Here is a 27,783-nt window from a genome sequence, read left to right as displayed (position 1 = left end):
TAAGTTAATCAGTGCATATCCTTAATACATGACTTGTTTTTTCACCCAGTATCTGAAACCTTCCCACTCCTAACATTTCGTCTAGTGGGAAAAAAAAAAGAATTATGTCAAAGTGTAAGGCATTTTTTACAATAGTAACTTTAATTTAAAGGAATACCTGTAATTTTTCATAATTTTAAATAAAAAGCTTAACAGCTAACAGAAGATAGACTTTTTTTTTTTTTAAGAGGTAAAAATAATAGTAAAAGTAGTTGCCTGTGGGAAGAAGGTCTGAGGGCTCTAGGGTAGAAGGGAGCATTTTCATTGTGTTACCTTTTTGTGCCACTTGAAAAATTACTGTTGTTGTTACCTTCCTAGGTAAAAAACAAAAACTAGTTTGTTTTTTTAACATCTTTTTTGGAGTATAATTGCTTTACAGTGTTGTGTTAGTTTCTGCTGTATAACAAAGTGAATCAGCTATATGTATACATATATCCCCATATCCCCTCCCTCTTGCATCTCCCTCCCACCCTCCTTATCCCATCCCTCTAGGTGGTCACAAAGCACTGGGCTGATCTCCCTGTGCCATGCAGCTGCTTCCCACTAACTATCTTTTACATCTGGTAGTGTATATATGTCAATACCACTCTCTCACTTCGTCCCAGCTTACCCTTCCCCCTCCCCATGTCCTCAAGTCCATTCTCTACATCTCTACGTCTGTGTCTTTATTCCTGTCCTAGGTTCATCAGAACCATTTTTCTTTAAGATTCCATATATGTGTGTTAACATACGGCATTTGTTTTTCTGACTTGCTTCACTCTGTATGACAGACTCTAGGTCCATCCACCTCAGAAAAAGTAACTCGACTTGCTTCACTCTGTATGACTCTAGGTCCATCCACCTCAGTAAAAGTAACTCAATTTCATTTCTCAAAAACTCGTTTTTAAAGACAGTCTTAAAAATAATCATATTTATAAGCATCATAGTTATTAGTCTGTCATAAGATCAAGGCCAAACAGTGACTTTGAGAAGTCCTGAAACTGGATTAGTTTAGATCTATCCCTGAATTTAAAGCTGGCTATTAATTTTTTATTCCAGCTTGCAAAACTCATAGCTAGTTTCTTGAACTGGATATTATATACAAAGGGTTTTATTCTTTCTTCCAAGTTGTAATATGCATTCAGCTGAGGAGTATATTTCCCATATCCACTGAACCTTCCAACTCAAGTTACACTTCCAGTTTCTTCCCCCACTTAGTTTTTGTATACTTGCAGGGTCAGAATAGCCCAGGATAATATCAAAGTGTTTTGTACTTTCCTTTTTTAAAAATGATAAGTAGTACTTCTAGAGACAACGACCCTGTCCTCGTTACACCTACAGTTGCTTGATATGTCACTTACCAGTTGAAATTACAGTAACAATGGTGTGCTGTAAATATAAAAATGGTTAAAGAGAATACTGACAAAGTTTATAGAAAGATCATATTAACTTAAGACTTGGCTATGGTTAAAGATGGGAGAGCAAAATGTATTTGAAATTTGACAGAATTTTTACTTCACAATAACCTAATATTACTGATAAAAGTGAAGGGGCAGTTGAAAATGGGTAATGTTGAAATAACTGTTAATTAGCTTATGAAATAATGTGTTCATAGTTAGCCAAAGACAGCAGATGACCAAAATGGTGCTCTTAAGTTCTGACATGGCACTTACTGCTGCAAGTTGCTAGGTTACAAGCAAGGTGTACACAGATGGAAATGAACAAATAATATAAAAAGTCTATGTAGATAGACAGGAGATTCATATTTTATTTCTCCAGTGACATATTTACAGTTGAATATAAATTAAAGGCCTGCTTGCACACCAAAGCCAGGTCCGTTAGGTGGTTCAGTCAAAGAGGTAAGACCTCCAGCTGGCTCACATGAGAAGCGTCCACTCCTGAAAGGAAGAGTAACATTAAATTGACTGCTAATGATTACCATTTATAACTGTTACCTCACAAGAGCTCAGTTAAGTAACTATTTCTCCTCAGAAAACTAGCATGGATTATTTAATCCAAACATTACAACTGCCGCAAGATTTTCTCTTCCTAAGTTTAAATATAAAAACTGACATAAAAATATGAAATATGAAAAATATAAAAATAATACTAATACTAGTTCCCACTTACTGAGCAGTGTACATACATCACTGGCTCATTAAATCTTTACAACAATACCATGAGACAAGGGACACTGGCCAAAATATTTTACAGATACAGAAACCAAGGCTTGGGATGATGCAGCATCTGCCCAAAGATCATAGCTAAGAACTACAGCAAAATAACCTAGCCCCAGAGGACATTTTTAAAAAGCATGTTTTAATAAACTAGAGCACTACATTTATTCTTTTTATATTTGAATTTTATTTTGACTGAGATCCACTGTCGCAGGGAATACACAGTTACACACTGTATTTGGAAACAAAAACTGGATTCCTTGAGAGATCTGAAGATTTGGGAGGATGTCACTTAGAAGCAGTAAAGACAAAATCCGTTTGTATTTTTGTTTTTAAAGGCTAAATTATTCATATTAATTTTTCAAAAACAGGTTCCAGATCAGGGTGGCTACCATAGCCACAGAGAAAACATGAACAGGTCCTCCTATAGTTCTATGAAGGGAGGCAGTGCAGAGGTAAATGAACCTGTCTTTTCACCACCACACATACTTCCCAGGTAATCGTTCAGGCTCAACCTCTGCCCTGTCTGACCTCTGTTGCTAGAGCCTAACTCAGCACCTACTCCTGTTTCACCCTTCTATTCCCTGGCTTTGCTCATTTACCTTGTTCCTGCCACAGATTTCAGCTGAAGAACTTATTCAATTAAATCATTTTATTCCCTCTGGCTTTGCCCTTCACATTCTGTCATCAATCTTATAAGTCTATTTTTAGAGCCCTAGAAAATCATTCGTTGAGGGGACAGGAAAATGACACCACATAGTCATTTATAAGATCTTTTAAGCTATTACATTACAAAATCCAAGTAACTAAGTAGTGTATTATAATAAAGAATACCTACAAAGTCAGAAATTAGTTAATATATTTGCATTATAGGTTCACTATGAAAACCAGGTACAAAAGCAGTTACTGTACTGTTACAGCCTAAAATTAAAGTTTTAGGGTAAGTAGCAAAATGATATTTAGCTTTAATAAACAGTATTTCGCTTTGTAATTTTTTTTTTATGTCAACTGGCAGCACAGGTACCCTTGCTGCTCTTTGACTACCACTGAAATAATGAAATTGATCAATTTTGGAGGACCTTTCTTTCTTCTCCTTTACTCTTGTGGTTTAAGCTCAGCTACCCTCTTTATCAACACAAAGGATCAACTTAGGAAGATTAAAAAACTGAAGTTTCTGGAACAGTAAATAGAATTAATCATGTATACTGCATGAGCTCTTCATATGCAGATTATGGAATTTCATATGAGAAAGGAACTTTAAGAATAATCTGGTCCAGTTTCCTAAAGTTTGTTCCACTAAATTACCATCCCATAACATACTTTAGGGGAAAAAAAGGGGTTCCAGTCCTCTGTTATGCCTGCCTGCAAACTTTCCCCTGCCCCCACCATTCACAAAATGCACATTAAAATACTACAAAGGCTGTAAAATACTCCAGTAAAGCCTACAAACTTGGTTTAATCTACTAATCATGTAACTTTCCCCCTCACTTTATCTATAAACATGCTTCAGAACCCTAGAGAGGCCATGATCTAGCCCCACCCATTCACCCGACAGCCACAATTTACACCCAGATTTTCACGTAATAAAAAACAAAAAATGATTTCCCCGATATGCTTAAAATACCATCTATTAATTACTTTGTTCTCTTCATTACAATTCAAAAGGTAAATCTGGTTTTTTAGCCATTCCAACACTACTTGCACAGTAATCATTTTAACTCATTTGCATTCTAGAAAACTTGGCCTTTCTGTACATTTTTTATGGCTTAAAAAAAGTACTTCTTGGACTTCCCTGGTGGCGCAGTAGTTGAGAATCTGCCTGCCAATGCAGGGGACATGGGTTCGAGCCCTGTTCTGGGAAGATCCCACATGCCGCGGAGCAACTAGGTCCGTGAGCCACACCTACTGAGCGTGCGCTCTAGAGCCCACGTGCCCTAGAGCCCGTGCTCCGCAACAAGAGAAGCCACGGCAATGAGAAGCCCGTGCACCGCAATGAAGAGCAGCCCCAGCTATGAAGAGCAGCCCCAGCTTGCGCAACTAGAGAAAGCCCACACATAGCAACGAAGACCCCACGCAGCCAAAAATAAATTTACAAAAAAAAAGAATCTCTAGCACACATATTTATAAATGTCAAAAGAAAGAATGTTGTCTTACCATCAGTTTTTTTCTTTCTAGCCATCATTTACCAAAATAATAAAGCAGTTTTGAACCACAAAGAGAAATCTTTACCAATTTTGGCCAGAGTACACCTGATAGTGGTACTCAAATCAGTTACCACTGAACCAGTTTAATTTCTCTAATTACTCAAAGACTCACAACTAGCACCTCTTTCAAATATTTAAGCAGAGGGCTTTATTATAAAAATACTAATAAAAAAGCAGTAGCCAGCTTTGGTTAATTTAAAGAACAGCTATAACTATTTTGGTTACTGCTGTCATCACAGTCTCTCTCAATAGCCAAGAAATTAACTTGGGGAAGTTCTTATTTTCATATGCTGGGAAGACATTCTGAATTACCATGTCCAGATACACTCTTTACATATACCACTGATGGATGCTCTGCAATTACTGAAAACTAAATAGATTTATCTCGGCTATTTATTTATTTAAAAAAATTTCTTTTTGGCTGCACCGCATGGCATGCAGGATTTTAGTCCCCTGACCACCTGTGCCCCATGCAGTGGAAGCGCAGAGTCCTAACCACTGAACTACCAGGGAATTCCCTATATTAGCTTTTTAAATAAGAGGTGATACGTAGGAAATAAAAATAGGTTGAGAAACCAGTAATTCTTTTTTTTTTTTTTTTTTTGCGGTACGCGGGCCTCACTGTTGGGGCCTCTCCCGTTGCGGAGCACAGGCTCCGGACGCGCATGCTCAGCATGCGCAGGCTCAGCAGCCATGGCTCACGGGCCCAGCCACTCCAAGGCACGTGGGCTCTTCCTGCACCGGGGCACGAACCCGTGTCCCCTGCATCGGCAGGCGGACTCTCAACCACTGCACCACAGGGAAGCCCCGAGAAACCAGTAATTCTTAACGTCTTTGGCTCAAATCTAGAACACCGTCAAAAAAATCACCAATATTGAAGAACTATTTACAGTTACTGATAAAGCACCATCCCTATTATTATTAGATGTCGAAAGTGCTTTACTGTGGTACTTAATTCCTGTTTATTAATGTTAAAATACAATGTTATAGTATCTCCTGTACTGAAAACAACAACAAACTCTTAATTTCACCCCTGGTAATCTCATCCAGACATGGCTTTAAATACCATCTATAATAACTAATGAATCCCCAATTCATATTTCCAGCCCTAATGTATTCCCTAAATCCCAAGCTCGTATCTAAACTTCCAGCACTCTACCATGGATGTCTAAGTAGGCATCTTAAACATGCTAAGTAGCATGTCCAAAACAAAGTGACTTTTCTTCCCCAAACTTGCCCTACCCCAAATCTTCTTCATTTTAGTTAAAGGAATCACTGACGTGCTCAGACTAAAAAGCTAGAAATCATTCGTAATTCCTCTGTCCTACAACATCCACTAAATTTTAAACTATTCTTTCCACAGCAACTACGACAATAATTTTAACAAGATCACGTATATCATTCCCTACTGAAAACACTCCAACAGCTTTTTATACTTAGGATTCAACCCAAATTGCTTACCTGGGCCTCTACCTACCTCTCCGACCTCTTCACCACTTTCCTCCTTGATCACTCACTTCAACCATACTGTCATCTTACTTTTCCTCCAGGAACTTAATACCTCCTCTTTCCTCTCCCTCTGCAACACTGTTCCTCCAGCTCTTTACATGGTTCCTTTGGGCTTATCATTCAGGTCATTAATTCACCACCTCAGAAAGGCCTCACCTGACTAAATTTACCTCCAGTCATCCTCCATCCCCTAACCTGTTTATTTTCCTCCTAGCATTTATTATTCAGGTATTACACTAGTTGTCTCTCTCCATCACTAGAATATAAAATATATGACGACTTTACCTTGTTCATAATTTGTATGCACAACCTAAAACAGTGACTGGCACACAGCACACATCCAGAAACATTTGTGAAACAAATGAATGCTGAGGGAATACAATAAAGTAGACAAAGCAACTATCTGTCTGTTTGTGTGGCAGGAGATTTAATGCTGGATTAATGTTGTCATCGATAGATCACAAAGTTCACAAGAAAGGACGGAGGGGGGTCTAAAGCTCCAAAAGTATGACTACAGAATTACAAACAATACCTAATGAGAAAAAAAGGGGACATTTAAAGAAACCAAGTGGATTTCACAAGGAAATGGGCACCTGAGATATTAAAACAAAGTACCCCAAAGTTGAAAGAAGTATTATGGGTTTAAGTACAAACAAAAGAGTAGCACGAACTTATTTTAAAACATCTGAGTCCTAAAAACAAGCTAAAGTTTGTGAAAAATATTATGAACTTTTGTTTCTGGGCAAGGGGCGGCTACAGTTGAAGCAAGGATAAGTAAGGGACAGGACCAGTGGCTAAGAGAAATATTGTAATGTTAAATGACAAAAGGTTTCACTTCCGTAGCCTCCATAAAGGAGACTAATTCTTCACAGTGTAAATGTTTTATTCCTAAAAAATGTTTTCAGTGTAGCCCAAGTAAGTGAGGAACTAGGAAGAGAATGCCAAACCTCTTTAAGCAAATTCAAGTGTTGAAAGAATTGTATGTTTTTTAGGGACCAACTTGCCTTTACTAAACTTAACTTATCCTGAACTGACCTCTTTTTCTTATTAGGTAGGGTTATTAGTCGGCCAGAACAATGAGGGAGTAATTCTCAGTACTTCTTGCAGACTACAGAACCGTGCATACCCTCTTGACCTAGTAATTCAACCTCAGGGAATCGTTTGTAACAAAAAGAAGGAAAATATATTTTAAAACAGGGTAATAAAGAGCACATCATAGTTCTCGCAATACATTAGAATACTATATGGCCTTTAAAACCTATATATATATATTGAGACAAGGAAAATTTTATATAACATAAGCAGAAAAAATACAAAGGGACTATAACTGTATAAAACCATGCAAACATTGCTAGTATTAAGAGAGAATTTTAAGTAATGTGAACACTTAGATAAGGAATAGGGGTTTGTTTAGCAGCAAAAGTTCAGGTTCATAACTGAATGAGGAGTAATTAGTAGTTATTAATTACTGCAGTTAGTAACATAACTGCAGGATCGGAGTAGCCTGGATAAAACAATGTTTAAGTTGAAAAAAGATCTAGGCATTCTAACTGTAAGTACAATTTAATGGTGTAATGTATCTGAAGTAAGAATTGATGTAATTAGGCTGCATTATTATAAGCATGATGTCTGGAATAAAGAAGACAGTCCCACAATGCCCCACATGCTAAGTACATATCTCAAATACTGTGATTAGTTTAAGTGTCACATTAAGAAACTCATTTCCAACCAGAAGACCTGCCAAGGAGGGAGACCAAAACTATGTCATATAAGGAAAAACAATGAAACAACTGTGAATATTAAATCTGAGAAAAGATATGGGGAAGATGAGATAGCTATTTCAAGTAACTAAAGACCTGGCATTTGGAAGAGATATAAAAATTATCTTGTGTTTGTTCAAAGGACAGAACCTTTGGACCTTTAGGTGGAAATCAGAGGGAAGACAGACTTTGGGTCAAATCCTGGCAGTATGAACTTTTAAACAATGAAATAGATTTCTATTTGCAGTACATTTCCCTTCTTTATAACATCCAAGTAGATGGATGATTATCTGATAGGGTTTTAGATGATTATCTGATAGGGTATAGGGTTTTAGATGGGGGAAAAAAATCATTGCTTTAAATGACAAGTTGATTTAGATAGTATTCAAGGCTCCTGAAAACTCCTGTGGACTTAGGGTTTAAATTTTTAAAATTAAGTCTACATGAAAGACTAATGTAGGTTAAGCCATTAAAATTTATTAAAAAGAAATAAAAGGATACCTTGGCCCAGGTTTTGGGATTTTGCCAGCCTTGAGTTCATCAATAATTTCTTCAATATCCTTAGGTGTCAGATCCTCCTAGAAAAAAAAGTAAAAAAAAAAAAAGTAAAATAGTCAAATATTAAAATTACATCCTACCTCAAAATCAGTGTAAATCCCTAATAACAGTTTACTGTCTGTCTCAGCTCACAAGTTAGTTACCAAGGCAGCAACAACTGAGTAACTCCTATACATAGTCTGTCCTGCTAAATGCAATAGCAATAGGAGCTGCAGCTGAAGAGGCAGCACAGAGCAGCGCTTTGAAGGGAGATAGTTCTGCATTTGAGCTGAAGTCCCAACACTTACTAGCCAGCAATCTGAGAGAAATTACTCGGCTTCCCCAAATTTGTTTCTTCATTCATAAACTGACCAGAGCGTTTTGAGGATTAAAAGAGAAAATAAATAAAATAGAACACTGCCATGCAGATGCTCAACAAATGCTATGTCCTTGAAGAATCAGTAAGATGCAAATAGTAATTAGCACCAGCAGTCATAAAAAGTAGATGCCTAATATCTGTCCCTAAGCTAATGATCTAGTACCCTAGTGATATCTTCTTTATTTCCCAGGTGAAATTCATCCTGTTGCAAACTTCACTTAATTTTCAAAGGGAAAAGTAAAAAACTTATTTTGGACACATTTATTTTAATAAATCCTGACCCTCCAATCCCCGTTTCAACCAGAACAGCTTTGTATTTTGTACACTATGCACCTGTGTAAAATTCTTACCTCAAGGGTTCTGTTATTTAAAATAACAAATACAATTAAAACACATAGACACACTCCTACCCCTGGCTGCACCCTAGGTTTAGTCAAAAGACAGTCAAAACAGAATGAGGCAAGATTAAACTAATAAAAGTGCCTAAACTACATTATATCCCCTCTACCCCTCCCAAACTGTTACGTACTTAAGAAAATGTTTTTAGGACCCTGGTACTATGCTAGAGAAATCATGATTCAGTACTGTATATTCAATGCCTGGCCTCATAGAAGCCCTTTAATATAGAATAAACATTTATAAAAATAAGAACTGCTTAGGGTGCAACAGATGCTCAGAACCTCAAAACTAGAAGGAATCTTTAAACTCACCTAATGATTTTATCTCCCCCAACTCTTTATTATGAAAATTTGAAAAGTATACATGAATAACCATATTCCTTACCATATCTGAATTATGTACACATATGCCTTTTGGTTTTGTTTTGTTTGTGTTTTTTTTTTGGCTGTACATTTAAAAGCAAGTTGCAGACATCATGACACTTCACCCCTAATAACCACAGCAGGCGGGCATCTCCTAAGAACTTTTTTTTTTTTTGGCCTCACTGCACAGCTTGTGGGATCTTAGTTCCCTGACCAGGGACTGTACCCAGGCCACAGCAGTAAAAGCCCAGAGTCCTGACCACTGGACCGCCAGGGAACTCCCAGAACATTTTTAAATGTTCTTAAGTAACACAATGTCATTACCACACCCAATTAACTAACAATAATTCTTTAATAAAATCAAATGTCAAGACCATATTCAAAGCTACCCAACCATCCTCAAAATGTATTTAATATTTCTCTCTAATCAGTATCCAATCACAGTTTATGTGACTATTTCATTTTATCCACTGGTCAGCTGAGATCCATAAAAGTTAACTGCCTCAGGCTTCCCAGGCGCAGTGGTTAAGAATCCGCCTGCCAAGATTGGCAGGGAACACCGGTTCGAGCCCTGGTCCGGGAACATGCCACATGCCACAGAGCAACTAACCCCGTGGGCCACAACTACTGAGCCCGTGCTCTAGAGCCCATGTGCCACAACTACCGAAGCCCACACGCCTAGAGCCCGTGCTCCACAAGAGAAGCTACCGCAGTGAGAAGCCCACACACCGCAACGAAGAGTAGTCCCCACTCGATGCAACTAAGGAAAGCCTGCGTGCAGCAACGAAGACCCAATGCAGCCAAAAATAAATAAATAATAATAAAACAGTTAACTGCCTCACCAAAGACCATACCACTACTCACTGAATCTCTTGCATAAATCCACAGTCTACTATATTTAGACTTACAGTGCTTCATATAAAGCCTTGACTGTCTACTTCCTGATTAAATTAAGATCCTCATGATTATGAGTAAATTGCAGAAGTGTGGGAAAAGGGTAAGTTATTGCCATATTTTTAAAGGAATTTTTTTTTTTTAAGTATGAGAAAGAGAAGGTAAGAAATTTGAATCACCATCATTAAAATGAAGAAAACCCCTATAGGTAATAAAAACATCCTAGAAATGTAAAATGCCAAAGAAGTCCAATTTCATCTTCATTAAAAAAAAAAAAAATTGTAGATTTCCATTACAGGCATTATGGCAGTCCAGCTGTCCTGACTGAATGTCCTATTGTAACAACTAACAATGCTGGATAAAATTTTTTTAAAAACTTTAAAATTTTATCAATATCAAGGCACTGACAAGAAAAAAATACCCAGAGGCCAAAAACTCAATGAAAACTTAGGGAGACAGTAGAACAGCAAAAAACCGTGGCTTCAGAGTTTCATAGCCTAGAGGGGCAAGGGACAAATCTCCAGGACACAGGAGGTCATCCAAACCACATAAAGCTGAGACCCCCCCAAAAACTCTACCCTCAATATAAGGGAAAACTAGAAATTAAAACTGTCCCCCAAAACAACCCTGCTACTCGGGAACCTTACACTTTAGGGGAAGAAGAGGGGAGGATTTAAGAAGAGGGGATTTCTTTTGGGCCAGTAGTATTTCCAGGAGCAAGAGAGAAGCAAAGTCAATCCCTTCTTGAAGTATCTACCTTCGACACAGGTCTTAAAAGAATTTCCATAAACAAACTTCTAAGAATTATGAACTAACAAGATATTATGAATGACAGCCATGATATAATTAGGGTAGCAAGCAATTAAAAAAAGATAACTAGAAAACTCCATACACTTGGATATTAAGAACACTTCTCAAAAACACAGGTCAAAGAAGAAATCAAAATGCAAATTTTAAAATATTTAGAACTAAATGATAAAAATATTACTTACCAAAACTTGTAATGGGACTTCCCTGGTGGTCCAGTGGTTAAGAATACACCTTCCAATGTGGGGGACACAGGTTCGATCCCTGGTTGGGGAACTAAGATCTCACATGGTGCAAGGCAACTAAGCCTGTGCGCCACAACTACAGAGCCCACACGCTCTGGAGCCCATGCCACTAGAGAGCCCATGCGCTGCAACTACTGAGCCCACTAGCTCTGGAGCCTGTGCGCCACAACTAGAGAGAAGCCCACACACCACAACAAAAGATCCCACAGGCCATAACCAAGACCCAACACAGCCAAAAATAAATAAATAAATATTTAAAAAAAAAAAAAGAACTTGTGAGGGGCTTCCCTGGTGGCTCAGTGGTTAAGAAGCCGCCTGCCAATGCAAGAGACACAGGTTCGAGCCCTGGTCTGGGAAGATCCCACATGCCGCGGAGCAACTAGGCCCATGCGCCACAACTATGAGCCTGTGCTCTAGAGCCCACGAGCCACAACTACTGAGCCCGTGCACATAGAGCCTGTGCTCCACGACAAGAGAAACCACCGCAATGAGAAGCCCACACACCGCAACAAAGAGTAGCCCCTACTCAACAAAACTAGAGAAAGCCCGCACAGCAACGAAGACCCAACGTACCCATAAATAAATAAACAAACAAAATAACTTCCTTTAAAAAAAAAAAACTTCTGAGATCTGGCTAAAGCAGTTCTTAGAGGTATGATACAATCTCTGTCAAATTTTTAAAACACAATATAGTATTATTAGCAAGCCTAGATACATATATTTTGAAAGTTTAAAAAACATGTACAGGAGAAACACACTAAATTTATGATAGTGGTTATCTCTGGGAATGAAAGGAAAAGAACAGGATTTTGAATGGGGGTGGGGGAGGTTTACCCTCACCTATAGTTGATTTCTGCGTATAATAATGATAAAAACTATAATACCTAAAGCAAGTGTGGCAAAATATTATTATCTATTAAGCCTTGGTGGTTATTTTTTGTATTTATATGTAAATTATTAATTTTTTCATTATTTAAAAGATTTTAAAAAATTTATTTATTTACTTTTGGCCATGTTGGGTCTTTCTTGCTGTGTGCAGGCTTTCTCTAGTTGTGGTGAGCAGGGTCTACTCTTCGTTGCGATGCGCGGGCTTCTCACTGCAGTGGCCTCTCTTGTTGTGAAGCACGGGCTCTAGGCGCGCGGGCTTCAGTAGTTGTGGCTCGCAGCCTCAGCAGTTGTGGTGCACAGGCTTAGTTGCTCCACGACACGTGGGATCTTCCCAGACCAGGGCTTGAACCTGTGTCCCCTGCACTGGCAGGCAGATTCTTAACCACTGCTCCACCAGGGAAGCCCTAATGATAATAATTTTTTTAAAACATTCTGGTGGACAACAATGTGGAAGCTAAAACTGACATATTTTATGTAAAGTTTTTCTATTCTTTGATTTTTAATAAAGTTTGGAAACAAGGAAAAAAGAAACCTTCTAGATATTTATGCCAACAGTTTCTTCTAAATGAATAATTCAGAAACCAACATCCACATGACAAGAAACCAAATGTTTAAAATATTTTAAATATAACATCATACAACTTTATATTAAGTAAATACTCACATAGTAGTTGTCATTTATTTGAACCATTGGTGCGTTTACACAGGCCCCTAAACATTCCACTTCTATAAGAGTGAAAAGTTTGTCAGGTGTAGTCTCTCCAACCTTTATTCCTAAAATATAAATAAGCACTGGTAAGGACCAGGTTATATTTTAATTGCAATATAGTTTAAGAACCAAAAAAAACCAACATAAAAAGCATATATATATGAAGTATTTACAGAGGCATATAAAAAGTATTCAAGAGCATTAAATTTCTTAAATTAAACTCTGTATAGTTATTATAGGACATTAAAGGATTTAAGTGGACTTGTTCCTTTAAAAACAAATTTCAGAGGACTCATCTCCAGTGTTTGTTGTTACATAACAGTGCATCAGACCCTATTATCTTCATTTTGATCATGATAATTAACCTACTAAAATCAGTCATACTATAAGACGGGTAAAGACTCAGAAAACAGCTAATGTCAAAAATTAAGAATGTAAGGAATATAGGTACTCTCATATCTTTAGGGAAGGCATTTTAGCAAAATATAGTAAAATCTGACCCAGCAATTCTACTTCTTGTAAACAACCTTCGTGTATAATTGGACAAGTATGCAAAGACATGTTGTACACATGAAAGTAACTGCAGAATAATTTAACTTATAATAGAAAAATGAGGCACACATATTATTATAGCCAAAATCAAGTGCAAAAAGCAAACAGACATATTACATTTATGTATTTAATAATGAAAATAATTAAAACAACATAAAATCTAAAACTAATATACCTAACTGTTATCAGAATTTGTACCTCGGAGATGGGGTGTGGGTAGGATTTTAAGCAGACTTCACACTTCTGTCTTACATACTTCTATACCCTCCAACTATTTTTACAACATACAAGTAACAACAAAATTAAGAGACACCTCCTTTTACTTCATTTGATATGTAGAGTGATAAATGCAGCAATGGCAGTTTTTTATAGTAAAATGCCCTTTTAATTCTGTGAATGCTACTGTAATAACATCTTTCTTTTTTAAACATCTTTATTGGAGTATAATTGTAATAACATCTTATTCCAAATTTCCCTTCCTGGAGCATTCTTCCTATTCTAGTATCATTTTTGTTTTTAAAATAAATTTATTTATTTATTTTTGACTGCATTGGTCTTCGTTGCTGCATGCGGGCTTTCTCTAGTTGCCGTGAGTGGGGGCTACTCTTCGTTGTGGTGCTCAGGCTTCTCATTGCGGTGGCTTCTCTTGCTGTGGAGCACAGGCTCTAGGCACGCGGGCTCCAGTAGTTGTGGCACTCAGGCTTCAGCAGTTGTGGCTTACAGGCTCTTAAGCACAGGCTCAGTAGTTGTGGTGCATGGCCTTAGTTGCTCTGCGGCATGTGGGATCTTCCCAGACCAGGACTCGAACCTTGTCCCCTGCGCTGGCAGGCGGATTCTTAACCAATGCGCCACCAGGGAAGTCCTATTCTCATATCTTATTTGTTCCAAGTCTTGTTTGGAAGGATACAAGGATGATATAGTCACTTCTTTATGTGCCACATGCTATCACACAACAAGTGAAACTTAATTTTCTAAACAATGAAAACTTTAAAACTTTGAGAAGCTTTTAAAACATACTCAATGGTTAAGGAAGAAAACATGAAAACTCAGCTTTGAGGAGGAGAACTAAAGAATACAAAATAGGAAGCAATAATGGTGGGCAAACACAGTAAGACAAAAATTCACTCGTGAAGTACAGATCCAGTAAGATGGTAAAAGTTTGAAAATAAAGGTAAGAAATAGGTCAAATCTCGAAATACAACTCTATTTTCTCATAAAATTTATAAATATACTGTGTCCCATACCAAGCTTTTTCTGAATGGCCTCCAGTATGCTGTCGGAGTTACGAAGCATGCAAGGCGTAGTAGTGCAGACTTGAACATGATACTTTCCAACTGGCTTTCGATTATACATTGTATAAAAAGTTGCTACTTCATATACCCTCATTGGAGGTACTTGTAAAACTTCTGCAACCTAAAATATTTAAAAATAATATGATTACAATATTTATTAATTGAGCATATTACTTCAATTTGGTAAAAACCAAAAAAGTTCTTCAAAAGCAGAAACTATATCTGTATCTGATATCTGCGAGGCTAAGTCCTTCAATTTTGACACTTAAAAATTATACATATATCCAGGTTTTGACGTGAAAAAGGAACTCATTAAATGGCATTTCAAAGGACAAATATATTAAACGTTCTCTTATCAGGGATTCTAAAAGAAATTTATTCTCAAAAGACGTCTAATCCCGGCTCACTTGTGCAAGATTAAAGTAGGTATGCTAAATTTAATTTAGTGATACTAAACCAGGCTTATACATCTGAATATTTGTCTCAAAATACACACACTGGGGCCTGACCAATGGAATTGTAAGGCCCTGGTGTTTAATTGAAAAAGCTCCCCCAAGCTGCTGCTGTGCACCTCCCTACGCCTTAGTGATGGTTAAGGAAATGATGCATGTGCCTCTGGATTTTGTTTTTGTTGTAAGGTTGGGCTTTCTTTGGGGGGGGGAGGGGGACAGTAACATTAAAAATCTCAAAGTGGAAAGAATCTTGATTCTATTCTCTATATGCTATTTCTTGCCTCTCACACATATACAACCAATTCTAAATAGAACAGGACAATATTTTTGAAATGTTCTCACATTAGTTTCTCTCTTTTTTTTTTTTTTACGGTACGCGGGCCTCTCACTGTTGCGGAGCACAGGCTCCGGACGCGCAGGCTCAGCGGCCATGGCTCACGGGCCTAGCCGCTCTGCAGCATGTGGGATCTTCCTGGACCGGGGCACGAACCCGTGTCCCCTGCATCGTTAGGTGGACTCTCAACCACTGCGCCACCAGGGAAGCCCTCTCATTTATTTTATTTTGCTCTGCTAAGCTTGACACTCAGCAAGACTTCCAACAAGCTTACCATTATTAAAAACATAAATTAAAAAAAAAAGTATTTATGATTAGAAACGTATCTAAATCATTATTGAGGAAGTTGGCTATTATAAAAATAATGTAAGGAATTTAGAAAACCCCCAAACATATATGTGATTTACTGGAAAAAAAAGAAAAATAAGCACTTATGTTTACTTAGTACCAACCAAACTTGCTTTATAACATTTTTCATAGTAAGAAAATAAAAAACTAAAGGTCCACAACAGTGTTAGAGTACTGTACAAAGTAAATAAGAGATCAATGAGCTATATCTAAAATTTGCATCTGGGATTCCATTAGATAAACTGAGGACATTCCTATACTCCAAGAAAGACGATAATAGTCTAACCTAATAGTTAGACTTTAGAAAGTGAAAAGGAGAATGAAGTATAGCAGAATCTCTGCAATATTCAGTCAAGTAAAAAAGGCATAGAATTATAAATGATTCAGTCCCAGCTCTATCACTTAGAAATCATAATATAATAATTGGAAGAGCTCTACCTAGTTCAAAATCATCATTGCAGATGAGGAAATCCAGAGAAAAATCAGATCTCTTAGTTCAAAGTAAAATATGTTTTCCATTATATCACATTGGCTTATTAGTCATGTGATTCTCACAAGAATCAAATAATAATGTAAGGTTTTATATGGCACTTTACTGTAACATAATACCATACAAATGTAGTTGTATTAATAGGATATGAATAAACTTGAAATCTGGATTACTGCTGAAAACACTATTAGGAAAAAATGAATCCTAAAACATGCATGAATATATTAACCATATTTAAATGGGTCACCCATAAGATTTCTGTAGGTTGTGGATTCCAAGCTGCCATAATCAAGTGTCGTAGATACCATGTATTATATGTATTTTTGTTAACGCCTATAGCCAAAGATGCAAAATATTAAAAAGATTCACATTAGCTGTGAGCAGATCCTTTTCTCTGCAATTCTAGTGTTTAAGCAGTATATTCATTTTCAGAATATCTTGACAGCAAATTATACACATTTGGGATCTTTTATTATTATTGCCATTTCTCTCAAAGACAGAAAAAAAGAAAGCCTCTTTCACTATAATGCCTTTACTACTTCTTGCAAGGATAAAAAGCTCTACCCTTTCAGTTCTCTGCATTATTAAGGGAACCAACAAAAACATAAATGTAATTTGAGTTATGAAACATATAAATGATTAAAGGGCTTCCAACTCCTGGACTGATATCAATGAATGTCAGAGAAATTTCTACATAAGGAAGTTACTATACACAATCTCTCCTCTTTTTGAACTAACACAAAAATGAAGTACCTTGTTCATAGCAGAGATGGGCAGCCATCCATTCTGTCTTTGGGCTAAATCCAGGACTGGAAGCACAGCTGCTGCTTTATGCCCTTCTGGGTAGTTTTTTACAATTGCCTCTATCCTCTGTATCAAAGAAAAAGCACTTGTTTTTATACATCTGGAAGATACTAAATATTTTGTAAATTAATTAAGTCATACCTTATAGTTTTCCGGTGTGAAATCAAATGGAGTATCTGGGTTATTCTCAGGAGTATCTCTGTGCTACACAAAGGAAAAAAAATGTTTTCCAAAATTATCAAAATTGCCTCAAAAGTGTGAATAACTTTGTACTTTACTACTACTGTTCATGTAATCTCTTTGCTTTAATTCGAACATGATATATACATCAACCTATCCTTGCATCAAGAAGAATGGCTAAACTAATTATGAAATATAGATCTGATGAGTATGATTACCAAAATATTAGCAGAATTCAAAAATTTAGAAGTTTTCAAAATCATCCTTTATAGGTTATGAGAAGTAGCTTTAGGATCAAAACCCAAAAAAAGCATTATCCAACTTGATTAGAGAACAGGATCTTCTAATGTAATCTAATTACAAAAAATTACCAATTATTGGAAGCCTAATGAAATTAAGACATAAAAATTTTTTTTAAATTTATTTATTTGGCTGTGCATGCGGGATCTTCGTTGTGGCATGTGGGACTTTTTCTTTTTTTTAATTATTATTTATTTATTTATTTGGTTGCATCGGGTCCATTGAGAAAGGCGGGCTCCTTAGCTGCAGCAGGTGGGCTCCTTAGCTGTGGCATGCATGTGGGATCTAGTGCCTGGACCAGGGATCGAACCTGGGCCCCCTGTACTGGGAGTGTGGAGGCTTAACCACTGAGCCACCAGGGAAGTCCCGGCATGTGGGATCTTTAGTTGCGGCATGCAAACTCTTACTTGCAGCATGTGGGATCTAGTTCCCAGACCAGGGATGGAACCCGGGCCCCCTGCACTGGGAGTGCAGAGTCTTAGCCACTGGACCACAACGGAAGTCCCTAAGACACAAAATACTGAGTGTGAAAATATGTGCATTTTTCCAAAAGAGAGTGTACCAGATTGTCAAAGGGACCTACCTCCTACAACAAAAGCACCATTTCTTCCCCACACAACAGAAACTAGCCAACAGCTAGTTTTCTGTAACAGAAACTAGCCAACAGCTAGTTTTCTGTAACAGAAACTAGCCAACAGCAAGCTTTATTTCTTCTCCAAAAGAGCAGGCCCTCTTCAAACACTGACAAGAAATGGCATGTCAACAGGAAATCAAATGAGTCACACTGAGATTAACACTTACATCAATTAATGTTTTGTATGTATGGTGAACACAGAACTGAATCCCTTAGTAAGTTAACTCTCAGAGTTCTGTTTTTTCAAGGACATAGAAGAGAAAAAAAGCGGAAACTTTGGACAATGATCTCTAATGTTTTTAGACAAAGATGACAAAATACAAAGCAGGACTCTACTTATTAATAGTATAGCTAACTCATTTATTAAGAGTCAGCCTAAAAATAATTCATTTTCCAAAATGATACCACTAACTCTAAATCAACATACAAGTCCACTAAATTGCCTTTAAACACTAGATTGATTCCTAAAAAATGTACCTTGTCACAGAAAGGGGATACATATCTTAGCCTTTCTGAATTGTGCAACCAAGCTAGGGAATTCATCGACCTCTACCTGTAGTGAAACCCTGGACATGAAAAACATAAAGGCCAACTGCCAATGTGTTCGCCGTATTACTAAAATCTATGAGTTTCAAGCTAGTGCCATTTTGGGATTCCCCAAGTTGCAGCCTCAGAATCTTCACTAGCCAACATGAATGATTTTTAAGAAACTAAAGTGTGACAAGAAATCAGGTTAGGTTCACAGTTATTTCACCAAGGAATAATCTAAATTCTTATTCCCAGAGTTGCGCTGGTATCAATTTAAATTTGAGAGGTTTAGCTGGAACTACACCTCTTGAAATGTAGTGAATTCAATTAGCTATGTTTAAATTCCCACAATGGCCAGCAAATACCAAAGATATGTTGTGTTGTATCCACCCAAATTTCCAACTCCTTCCATTCTGAAGAAATCTAAGTAATTACTTACCACAAATAAGGCTCCTCCAGCTCCATTCTGCACAGCTGTCTTATGCAAATTCCTTACATGTCTTCCCTAAAATTTTAAGAGAGTTTAGTAAATCAAAAGCCTTATGAAATTTTAAGAGCCATAATTTAAAATAATAGAATCAACTGATAGAAGTAGAATATCTTAAGAGATATGGCCTACCACACTACACCATGCCCACCTCTATTTCAGGAGAGATATAAGGAAATGCAGATTCAAAGGTAAGGTTACTGGGCTTCCCTGGTGGTGCAGTGGTTGAGCGTCCGCCTGCCGATGCAGGGGATACGGGTTCGTGCCCCGGTCCGGGAGGATCCCACGTGCCGCAGAGCGGCTGGGCCCGTGGCCCGTGGGCCGTGGCCACTGAGCCTGCGCGTCCGGAGCCTGGGCTCCGCAACGGAAGGGGCCGCAGCAGTGAGAGGCCCGCGTACCGCAAAAAAAAAACAAAAAAAACCCACGTAAGGTTACTAATTTGCCTGAGGTAACACGCGAGTCAGTGGAAGAACCAGAATGACAACCTAATCTCCTGAGTCGCATATCCTTTCTCCTACATTCTTTTGGCATGCAATTGCAGAGTTAATGTACCATTAACTTACTGCCTTTCACTTTTGTCTGAATCAAGTTGGATAGCTTTCATTTCATAAACATGTTTTCATTCTGTAAAAATGAGTTGAATGTACACCCCCTTTTCAATTCTTTACTACATTAGTTTAGAAACTCCAGCCATAAAAGTAGTTTCAGAAAGCTTCTTATAACGCTATGCAGATTGACCATACTCAATTGCTTTGGAAGGAATCCATTTGATTACTCTCTATGTTGCATTTCATTTCTCTTTGCCTTATTGCTTCTCCCCCACTTCTACCTTCTCTACCCTCTCCCTGAAAAGCAATTCTACAGTTGTTCAGAAATCCTCCAACTTCTGAGTTCTACTAACCACAGTTGGTAGAACACTGGATTAAACAAAGCATGGAACTGGCAAAGAGCTGGACAATTCAAAGGCAAACATAACAGACAAGGAAGCAAAAGCAGTGACATAACACAATCACAGATTTAAACTCTTCCCTAGATCCAAACAATATTTCAGTTCAAGAAATAAGTTTACACAGAACACTTGCTTTAATTAACAAGAAAAGACCCAGGTACAGAATGTGAAACATAGGTATAAAATATGGGAGTGATAAATATATTCAGGATAATGGGGGGAGGAGGGGAGAATCTGATCAGCTGTGGTACACAAAGGGGCTTCAACTGTGTTGGCTTTGCTTTCTTTCTTAGGCAGCAAGTGGATGGATACACAATGTTTATTATATTCTTTTTGCTTTTTGGTGTCTGAGATATATGATAAAAATTTCCTTTACAATAAATGCAACACACACAACACACACATATTATACATTACGTATTATGTAGATAAGAAAAATATTTCTGAAAAATAATGACATAGGGCTTCCCTGGTGGCGCAGTGGTTGAAAGTCCGCCTGCCGATGTGTGGGACACGGGTTCGTGCCCCAGTCCAGGAAGATCCCACATGCCGCGGAGCGGCTAGGCCCGTGAGCCATGGCTGCTGAGCCTGCGCGTCCAGAGCCTGTGCTCCGCAACGGGAGAGGCCACAACAGTGAGAGGCCCGCGTACCGCAAAAAAAAAAAAAAAAAAAAGACATAGAAAGAGGTGTTTGTGGCACAATCATAACTGGAAAATATCAAGGTTAAACAAACAAACAGAAAAGCATAAACTACCATCCCAATATATTCAATATAGACATTAATGAAAATACTAGATGCCCTTAACAATTAAAAGTGCTTATCTGTTATTATGATAACAAGATTACAAGGGACTCTTATATTTTGTTTCTTATATTTTTCTCTATTTTCTAGGTTTCTTTTAGCATGAATTGACAAATTGAAAAAAAAATTCTTATTTAAAACAAAACGTTCATCAAGTACAAAATGAAACATCTACTGTTAATTCTCTTTCCAATTTCCCAGTATATCAAAATAAACACCACCAATCTCTAAGTTAGAACAGCTTCAGTTTTGATCCTTTCCTCATTATTCCAGGATATGTCACATACCTTACTTAAAAATATACAGATAATCTTGAAAATTGGTCTTGAGCCCTATGTAGCTGCATACTGGAAAATCTATTTTGAGGCACTCTCTGGCTGACCTGTAACTCTGCATATGCACGTGAATTTACACACACACATATTCTCTCTCTCTCCCCAAAAGAGAGTGTTTTAAAGTCCAAATCCTTGAAGACAGACTACATACTGATTGAGAACAGTCAGGAAAAAGTAGTTAAGTTACAGAAAGAAAAGCTGGAGTTTCAGATGATGATGACGATTTTTTTTAATGGAAGATTTGGGTTTAGATCACCATGCTGCCACTTGCTAATGTGTAACCTTCCACAAGTCACTTAAATTTTAAAAAGATGTTGGGGGTAGGAGTTCATTAATTAATTTATTTATTTTTGCTGTGTTGGGTCTTCGTTTCTGTGCGAGGGCTTTCTCTAGTTGTGGCAAGCGGGGGCCACTCTTCATCGCGGTGCGCAGGCCTCTCACTATCGCGGCCTCTCCTGTTGTGGAGCACAGGCTCCAGACACGCAGGCTCAGTAGTTGTGGCTCACGGGCCTAGTTGCTCAGCGGCATGTGGGATCCTCCCACACCAGGGCTCGAACCCGTGTCCCCTGCATTAGCAGGCAGATTCTCAATCACTGCGCCACCAGGGAAGCACCACTTAATTTTTTTGTGTCAATTTCTGTATCTGTAAAAACAGGGATATATACTTATTCAAGTATTTTGAGGTTCAAATAGTCAGGTACTATATAACCTTATCTCTGAAGATACTATAAACCTGTTAAAGCGTTACTACATCTGCCTAGCTGATATGGGGATAAAACATTTAATAGCTGAACAATGGAAGATTTAAACTGCATTTTGAGAACTGTGCTGTGTTAGCTAACTAACACAGAGTCACTGTCACTATTTGCCTGCTGTAAGTCTTCTCCCTTCCTTCTTAAACGCTGAAAAAGCTAGAATTGAAACCCACTATTAATTCTTCACTATCAAATTATATTCTTGTTTATGAAAAAAAAAGTTTCTTGAATTTTCATTTGGAGTTCAGTGAATTCAACTGGAATTCACTGAAGTATAGACATTTTTAGAGTTTAATGAGAAACTATAGACTCCAGTCTAGTGAAAAGCCTAGACTCTAGTCTAAGGAGGGGGGGAAAATTCAGCTTACTCTTCAAATCAGTCCCGCCTAATTAAGTTGTTCTTTTCCAGTTCTAAGACGATTTCGTCCTAGAATGCTTCTTTCTTCTAAAAGTGAAACTGAATTCAAATGGCCCATTAAGTAGGGAAAAGACTACTTATAATTCAAATTTTTTTAAAATTTAAGTCTAGTTGATTTACAATATTATGTTTCAGGTGCACAACATAGTGATTCACTATATATATATATACACATATATATATATTTTTTTCCGGTACGCGGGCCTCTCACTGTCGTGGCGTCTCCCGTTGCGGAGCACAGGCTCCGGATGCACAGGCTCCGGATGTGCAGGCTCAGCGGCCATGGCTCACAGGCCTAGCCGCTCCGCGGCATGTGGGATCTTCCTGGACCGGGGCACAAACCCGTGTCCCACACATCGGCAGGCGGACTCTCAACCACTGCGCCACCAGGGAAGCCATATATATATATATGTATATTTTGTGTGTGTGTGTGTGTGGGGTATGCGGGCCTCTCACTGTTGTGGCTTCTCCCGTTGCGAAGCACAGGCTCCGGACGCGCAGGCTCAGCGGCCATGGCTCACGGGCCCAGGCGCTCTGCGGCATGTGGGATCCTCCGGACCAGGTCACGAACCCGTGTCCCCTGCATCGGCAGGTGGACTCTCAATCACTGCGCCACCAGGGAATCCCTATATTTTTAAAGTTATAAAATATTGGCTATATTCCCTGTGCTGTACAATAATATATCCTTGCAGCCTATTTATTTTATATATAGTAGTTGTAACTCTTAATCCCCTACCTCCATCTTGCCCCTCCCCTCTATAATTCAAACTTTTAATATCTTATTTATTCCTTTATTGAAAATGCCTGATGTGGATATTATAATGAATGTAGTAAAATAGGTGAAGTTCCTAAAGATATCAAAAAACAGGGCGGCTTTGAAAACGGCCACGTGATAACTTGCTATGAATGAGTAATAGTGTATGCCCAGTTGAAAAACAAATAAGGGCTAATATTTATCAGTTTACCTTCATTATTTTGCTTGCTTTTGTTTTATAAACAAATTGAGCCCTTTCTCTACTATTTTGAAGAAATCACCTTTGACATTAAGTTGCTAAAATTCTGTGTTAATGTATATATATTTAGGTTTTCCGTAAGAACAGAAGAGCTGCATTTACTGTTTTTAAAAAGAAAACACATAGCATATATAGGGAGACAGATTAGAAATGAAAAGGCCTGCCTCCCTTGGCTCACAAAATCCCCACATAGGTATTATCATCATCCCTTGTTTTACAGATATGGAAACTAAGGCTCAAAGAAGGAAAGAAAAGAACTTTCACTAGATCACACAGCTAAATCCATGAAAAGTCAAACACAGGTTTTTCTGACTTGAGGACATGCCGTCTAAACTAAACCACTAAACCTAAGTTTTGTAATATTTTCAAATATACATAGGAGAGTTTTACAAATGTTCTCCAAATAAACTTGCATCAATAGTTTAACTAAAAATGTTAATTTGGATTAAAGAAATATAAGTGATTTTACTAGCATTGTGAGAGAATTATCAAGTAAAATTTGGCCAAATTTTATATTATAAAGCTATTTTTTTAGTTATATATAAAGCTATTTATATATATAGTTATATATATATAATATATATATATTTATATATATATTTATATATATATATTTATATAGTTATATATAAAGCTATTTAGCTTTATATTATAAAGCTAAAACGAACAACTCAGGTATTAAAGGAGCATTACAGATTAAGATAACCATATTAATGGTCACAATATTCGTGATTACTTTCAGCCATCTTGCCCATAAATTAAACAAAGCATTCTTTACATATCTAAAATCCAGTATGGATAGCAATAACTCTCCAATGTCCTAAGAAGAAGAATACTTCATAGAAATGAAATGTCCAAACATCATTTCAGTCAGTCTCACCTTCACCAATTACTATAACCTTAGGGAGGCTGCTCTGCTTCTCAGCACCTCTCACTGTTGTGGCCTCTCCTGTTGCGGAGCACAGGCTCCGGCGCGCAGGCCCAGCGGCCATGGCTCACGGGCCCAGCCGCTCCACGGCATGTGGGATCTTCCCGGACCGGGTCACGAACCCGTGTCCCCTGCATCGGCAGGCGGACTCTCAACCACTGCGCCACCAGGGAAGCCCTAGCATACTATTTTTATCCTTACACTGGAGACTGAGTTCACATCTCCAATATAAAGATCTGAGTTTGTAGTGTTCAATAGTGACCTACTGAACCTCCGTGTTTAAACTTAAAATGTGTTCATTTTCTCTTTCCCCTAAACTGTTTACGGCTGTGGCAGGCAAGAATAATGGTGCCCCAAAGATACCCACATCCTGATCCTGGGAAGCTGTGAATATGTTAGTATACACAGCAAAAGAGGACTACAGTTGCAGATGGAATTAACATTGCTAATCAGCTGATCCAAAAATAGGGAGATTTTCTGGATTATTAGGGTGGGCCCAAGGGCTCTTAAAACAGCAGAGGAGTGAGCAAAGTTAGAGCAGGGTCAGAATGGTATGTGAGAGCTTGACCTGCCCTTGCTGGCTTTGAAGATGGAAGGGGGCTATGGACCAACAAAGAAGGGCACCTTCTAGAAGCTAGAAAAGCCAAGGAAACAGGTTCTCCCCTAGAATCTCCAGAAAGGAAGGTAGCTCTACCAACACCCTGGTTTTAGCCGAGTGAGACCCATGTCAGACTTTTAACCTACACAATCATAAGATAATAAATTGGTGTATGTCACCAAATTTGTGGTAACTTGTTACAGGAGCAATAAAAAACTAATATAAATGCCCTCTAATCTCACTTTTCCTCCTCCCTCACTCCCTTCCTTCCTCCCTCTCTCTTTCTTTCTAAAGAACTGGGTTAATGTCCTAGAGCCAAAATGTAGATACTGCAAAATAAATGGAATCTCTAATGGAATGGGAAAACATTTCATTCTACAAACCTTAAAATTTAGGAAGAAAAATGCCACCAAAGAACATTCTACTTCTAGTATGGCTGAGTAGATTATTATCAGGCCAAACCACTGGGTAACAACTATAAACTCTGGACAAAATATTTTTTAAAAAATTAAAAACCAAAAATCTTTCTGAAGGCACTGAAGAACAACCAAATGCAGGCAGACACATGAAGGGAGTCTAGACTTAGAAGAAGCCAATAAGGGTTCTTTTTTTTTTTTTCTTTACATCTTTTACTGTGAAGGCAGGCCCTAGTCTATCCCATGCTGGGCAGCTAAAACTCCAAGACAAAACCTGCAGCCCTAATGTCTTGAAGTACCACAGGAGAGGCTGGGACAACCACAGGAGAGGCATAGGCAAGTGGGAAATCCCAGAAAAGGAAAAGCTAGAGTGGAGAAGCCCCCAATTCTGTGGCTAACTCCAAACATGCATGCACACAGGGCAGACTCCAAACAGCCCAGCTAAAAGAACTGAACCAATATTTGAGCCGCTGTCCACAACGGAGCCAGACTGCAGTTCAAGTTAATTGCCTGCCTGCAACAACTACAACAAAATACTCTTTGGAGGAATTTAAAAAATCTAGAGCCTCTATGACATCATTCACAATGTCCAGGATACAATCCAGAATCACTCAACATAAAACAACAAAAAAGGAAAACAACCCATTTTCAAGAAAAAAGACAATGGAGATTACCAAACAATAATTTCAAAACTGCTACAACAGTGCTTAAGGACAGAAAGAAAAAAATCTTCAATAAGTGAAAAGATAGAAATAGAAACTATAAAAAAGGAACCAAATTAAAATTCTAAAACTGAAAACACAATCCTTGAAAATGCCACCACAACTCTCTCACCCCTACGAAACTAATTAGTGGCTTGGGAGAGAGGCATGATGAGTTGTAAAATGGTGTCAACATTACAGAAAACTTTGGGCAATTACTAAAGGAAAGATGGAAATAAACTTATTTTGAGTAGCTATTGCTCCATATTTCATAATTTTTAGGCAATTCTTGACAATCGGTCAATAAGGTATTACTGCACTTTACAGGAAAAAAAATAGAGCTCAAGGAGATTAAGAAATATGGCTCAAGGTCACACAATTAGTGTCTTCCCCTAGACACAGTACTAAATTCTGGATATTTTTAAAGTAATGACGAGCTGAATAAAATCCTGTGGCTGAAGAAATTGGCAGCTGGCTAATAAAGCAGCAATTATAACAAAATAAGCAATTTCTTTGAAAATGTAAATGATTTCCTTAAAGGTTTCTCTTTTAGGAAAGGAACTTTATTGGTGAGACCACTTTACTCACATCTTTCCTGACTTTTGCTAGGTCATTCTGATATCCCACTATTTGTAAAAGGCTAGAAGGGCCTGGTTAGAAGGGCAGTCACGGAATGTCACCTGTCATTATTATTATCCACATTGTTATCTGGAGCCCAGCAGGTAACAGTAGAACCTCAAGCGTTTATTGAAGACCAAACTCTGCAAATTGGAATACTCCCACTTGACAGCCGAGGACACCAGGTGAGAACAATAAGAGCCCAAAAGTGGAAAGACGGTGCACCCACCATCCAAACTCAGGTCTCCCTGCAAGGCCCTGAGCTCATCCTCCGCTACTGCGCGCCACCGCCCTCCCTTCTACCGAGAACTGATTCAACCTTTCTATGTTACTGCTGGGGGAAAGGATGCTTTCCTTCCGGTAAATGCCCCGCCGTCATCCTCGTCATTTCTGGAACACGCTCTGTTAAGTTAGTGCGAACGGGTGTTTCACCCCGATTGTAAACGTCCTTTCTAGAGACGGGCTTGGATGTCAGGAGAGCGAGCGGCCCCGACGTCCTCCGGGTGCTGGACGCGGTGACGCCATCACTCGGCCAACTTCCCCACCTGCCAAGGGCAGTGCTGCTAGGGGACCCTGGGGCCGCCCCGCGCAGAGACTCGGCCTGCTAGGCGGGCGGGGGTCCCGGCACCGCCCTCCCGCCTCCCGTCCGGAAGGAGGCCTCGCGCCCGCCGCAGCCGCATCGCCGACCCCCTCGCTCCACGGCGACGCGGCCTCCCTGAGGAGGGCGAAGGCCGCGGTGTCCTTGCCGCCGCCCGGGGTCCCGTCCGGGGCCCTGGGCTCCCGCGTGCCCGCTGCAACAGGAGGCGCGGAGAGAGGGGGAGGGCGGCGGCGGCGCCCGCGCTCATTCGAGCCTCCTTACCCACTGGGCGGCGAAGCCGGCCGCACGGGCCCGAAGCGCCGCGGAGAGGAACATGGCAGGCCTAACTGCGGGCCTTTGGGCCGCGCCAGGTACAGTCCCGAG

General features: G+C 38.7%; 1 protein-coding gene across 1 annotated transcript; it reads right to left on the bottom strand.

Moving 5' to 3' along the window:
• Nucleotides 1-580: 580 nt before the first annotated feature.
• Nucleotides 581-27,783, bottom strand: NDUFV2 (NADH:ubiquinone oxidoreductase core subunit V2). The gene is made up of 8 exons (XM_082853449.1): nt 27,682-27,783; nt 19,242-19,307; nt 17,302-17,364; nt 17,110-17,226; nt 14,685-14,853; nt 12,844-12,953; nt 8,170-8,246; nt 581-1,916 (listed from the first exon to the last, which is right to left on the bottom strand). Exons 1-8 carry the CDS (start codon nt 27,733-27,735, stop codon nt 1,823-1,825), a joined length of 750 nt encoding a protein of 249 aa, XP_082709575.1. The 5' UTR covers nt 27,736-27,783; the 3' UTR covers nt 581-1,822.

The sequence above is a fragment of the Leucopleurus acutus genome, assembly GCF_964270905.1.
Source record: "Leucopleurus acutus genome assembly, chromosome: 13".
Classification (NCBI taxonomy): Eukaryota; Metazoa; Chordata; class Mammalia; order Artiodactyla; family Delphinidae; genus Leucopleurus; species Leucopleurus acutus.
The sequence above is the reverse complement of the archived record's forward strand: the minus strand, read 5'-3'. Positions and strand labels throughout refer to the sequence as shown.

Excerpts from the sequence above, each read along its gene's own strand:
- NDUFV2 (XM_082853449.1), bottom strand. The coding sequence starts at position 27,735 with ATGTTCCTCTCCGCGGCGCTTCGGGCCCGTGCGGCCGGCTTCGCCGCC. Across the intron at positions 12,954-14,684 it reads GGCCATTCAGAAAAAGCTTG|GAATAAAGGTTGGAGAGACT; the intron begins GTATGGGACACA and ends TTTATATTTTAG. Across the intron at positions 8,247-12,843 it reads AAATAAATGACAACTACTAT|GAGGATCTGACACCTAAGGA; the intron begins GTGAGTATTTAC and ends TTTTTTTTCTAG.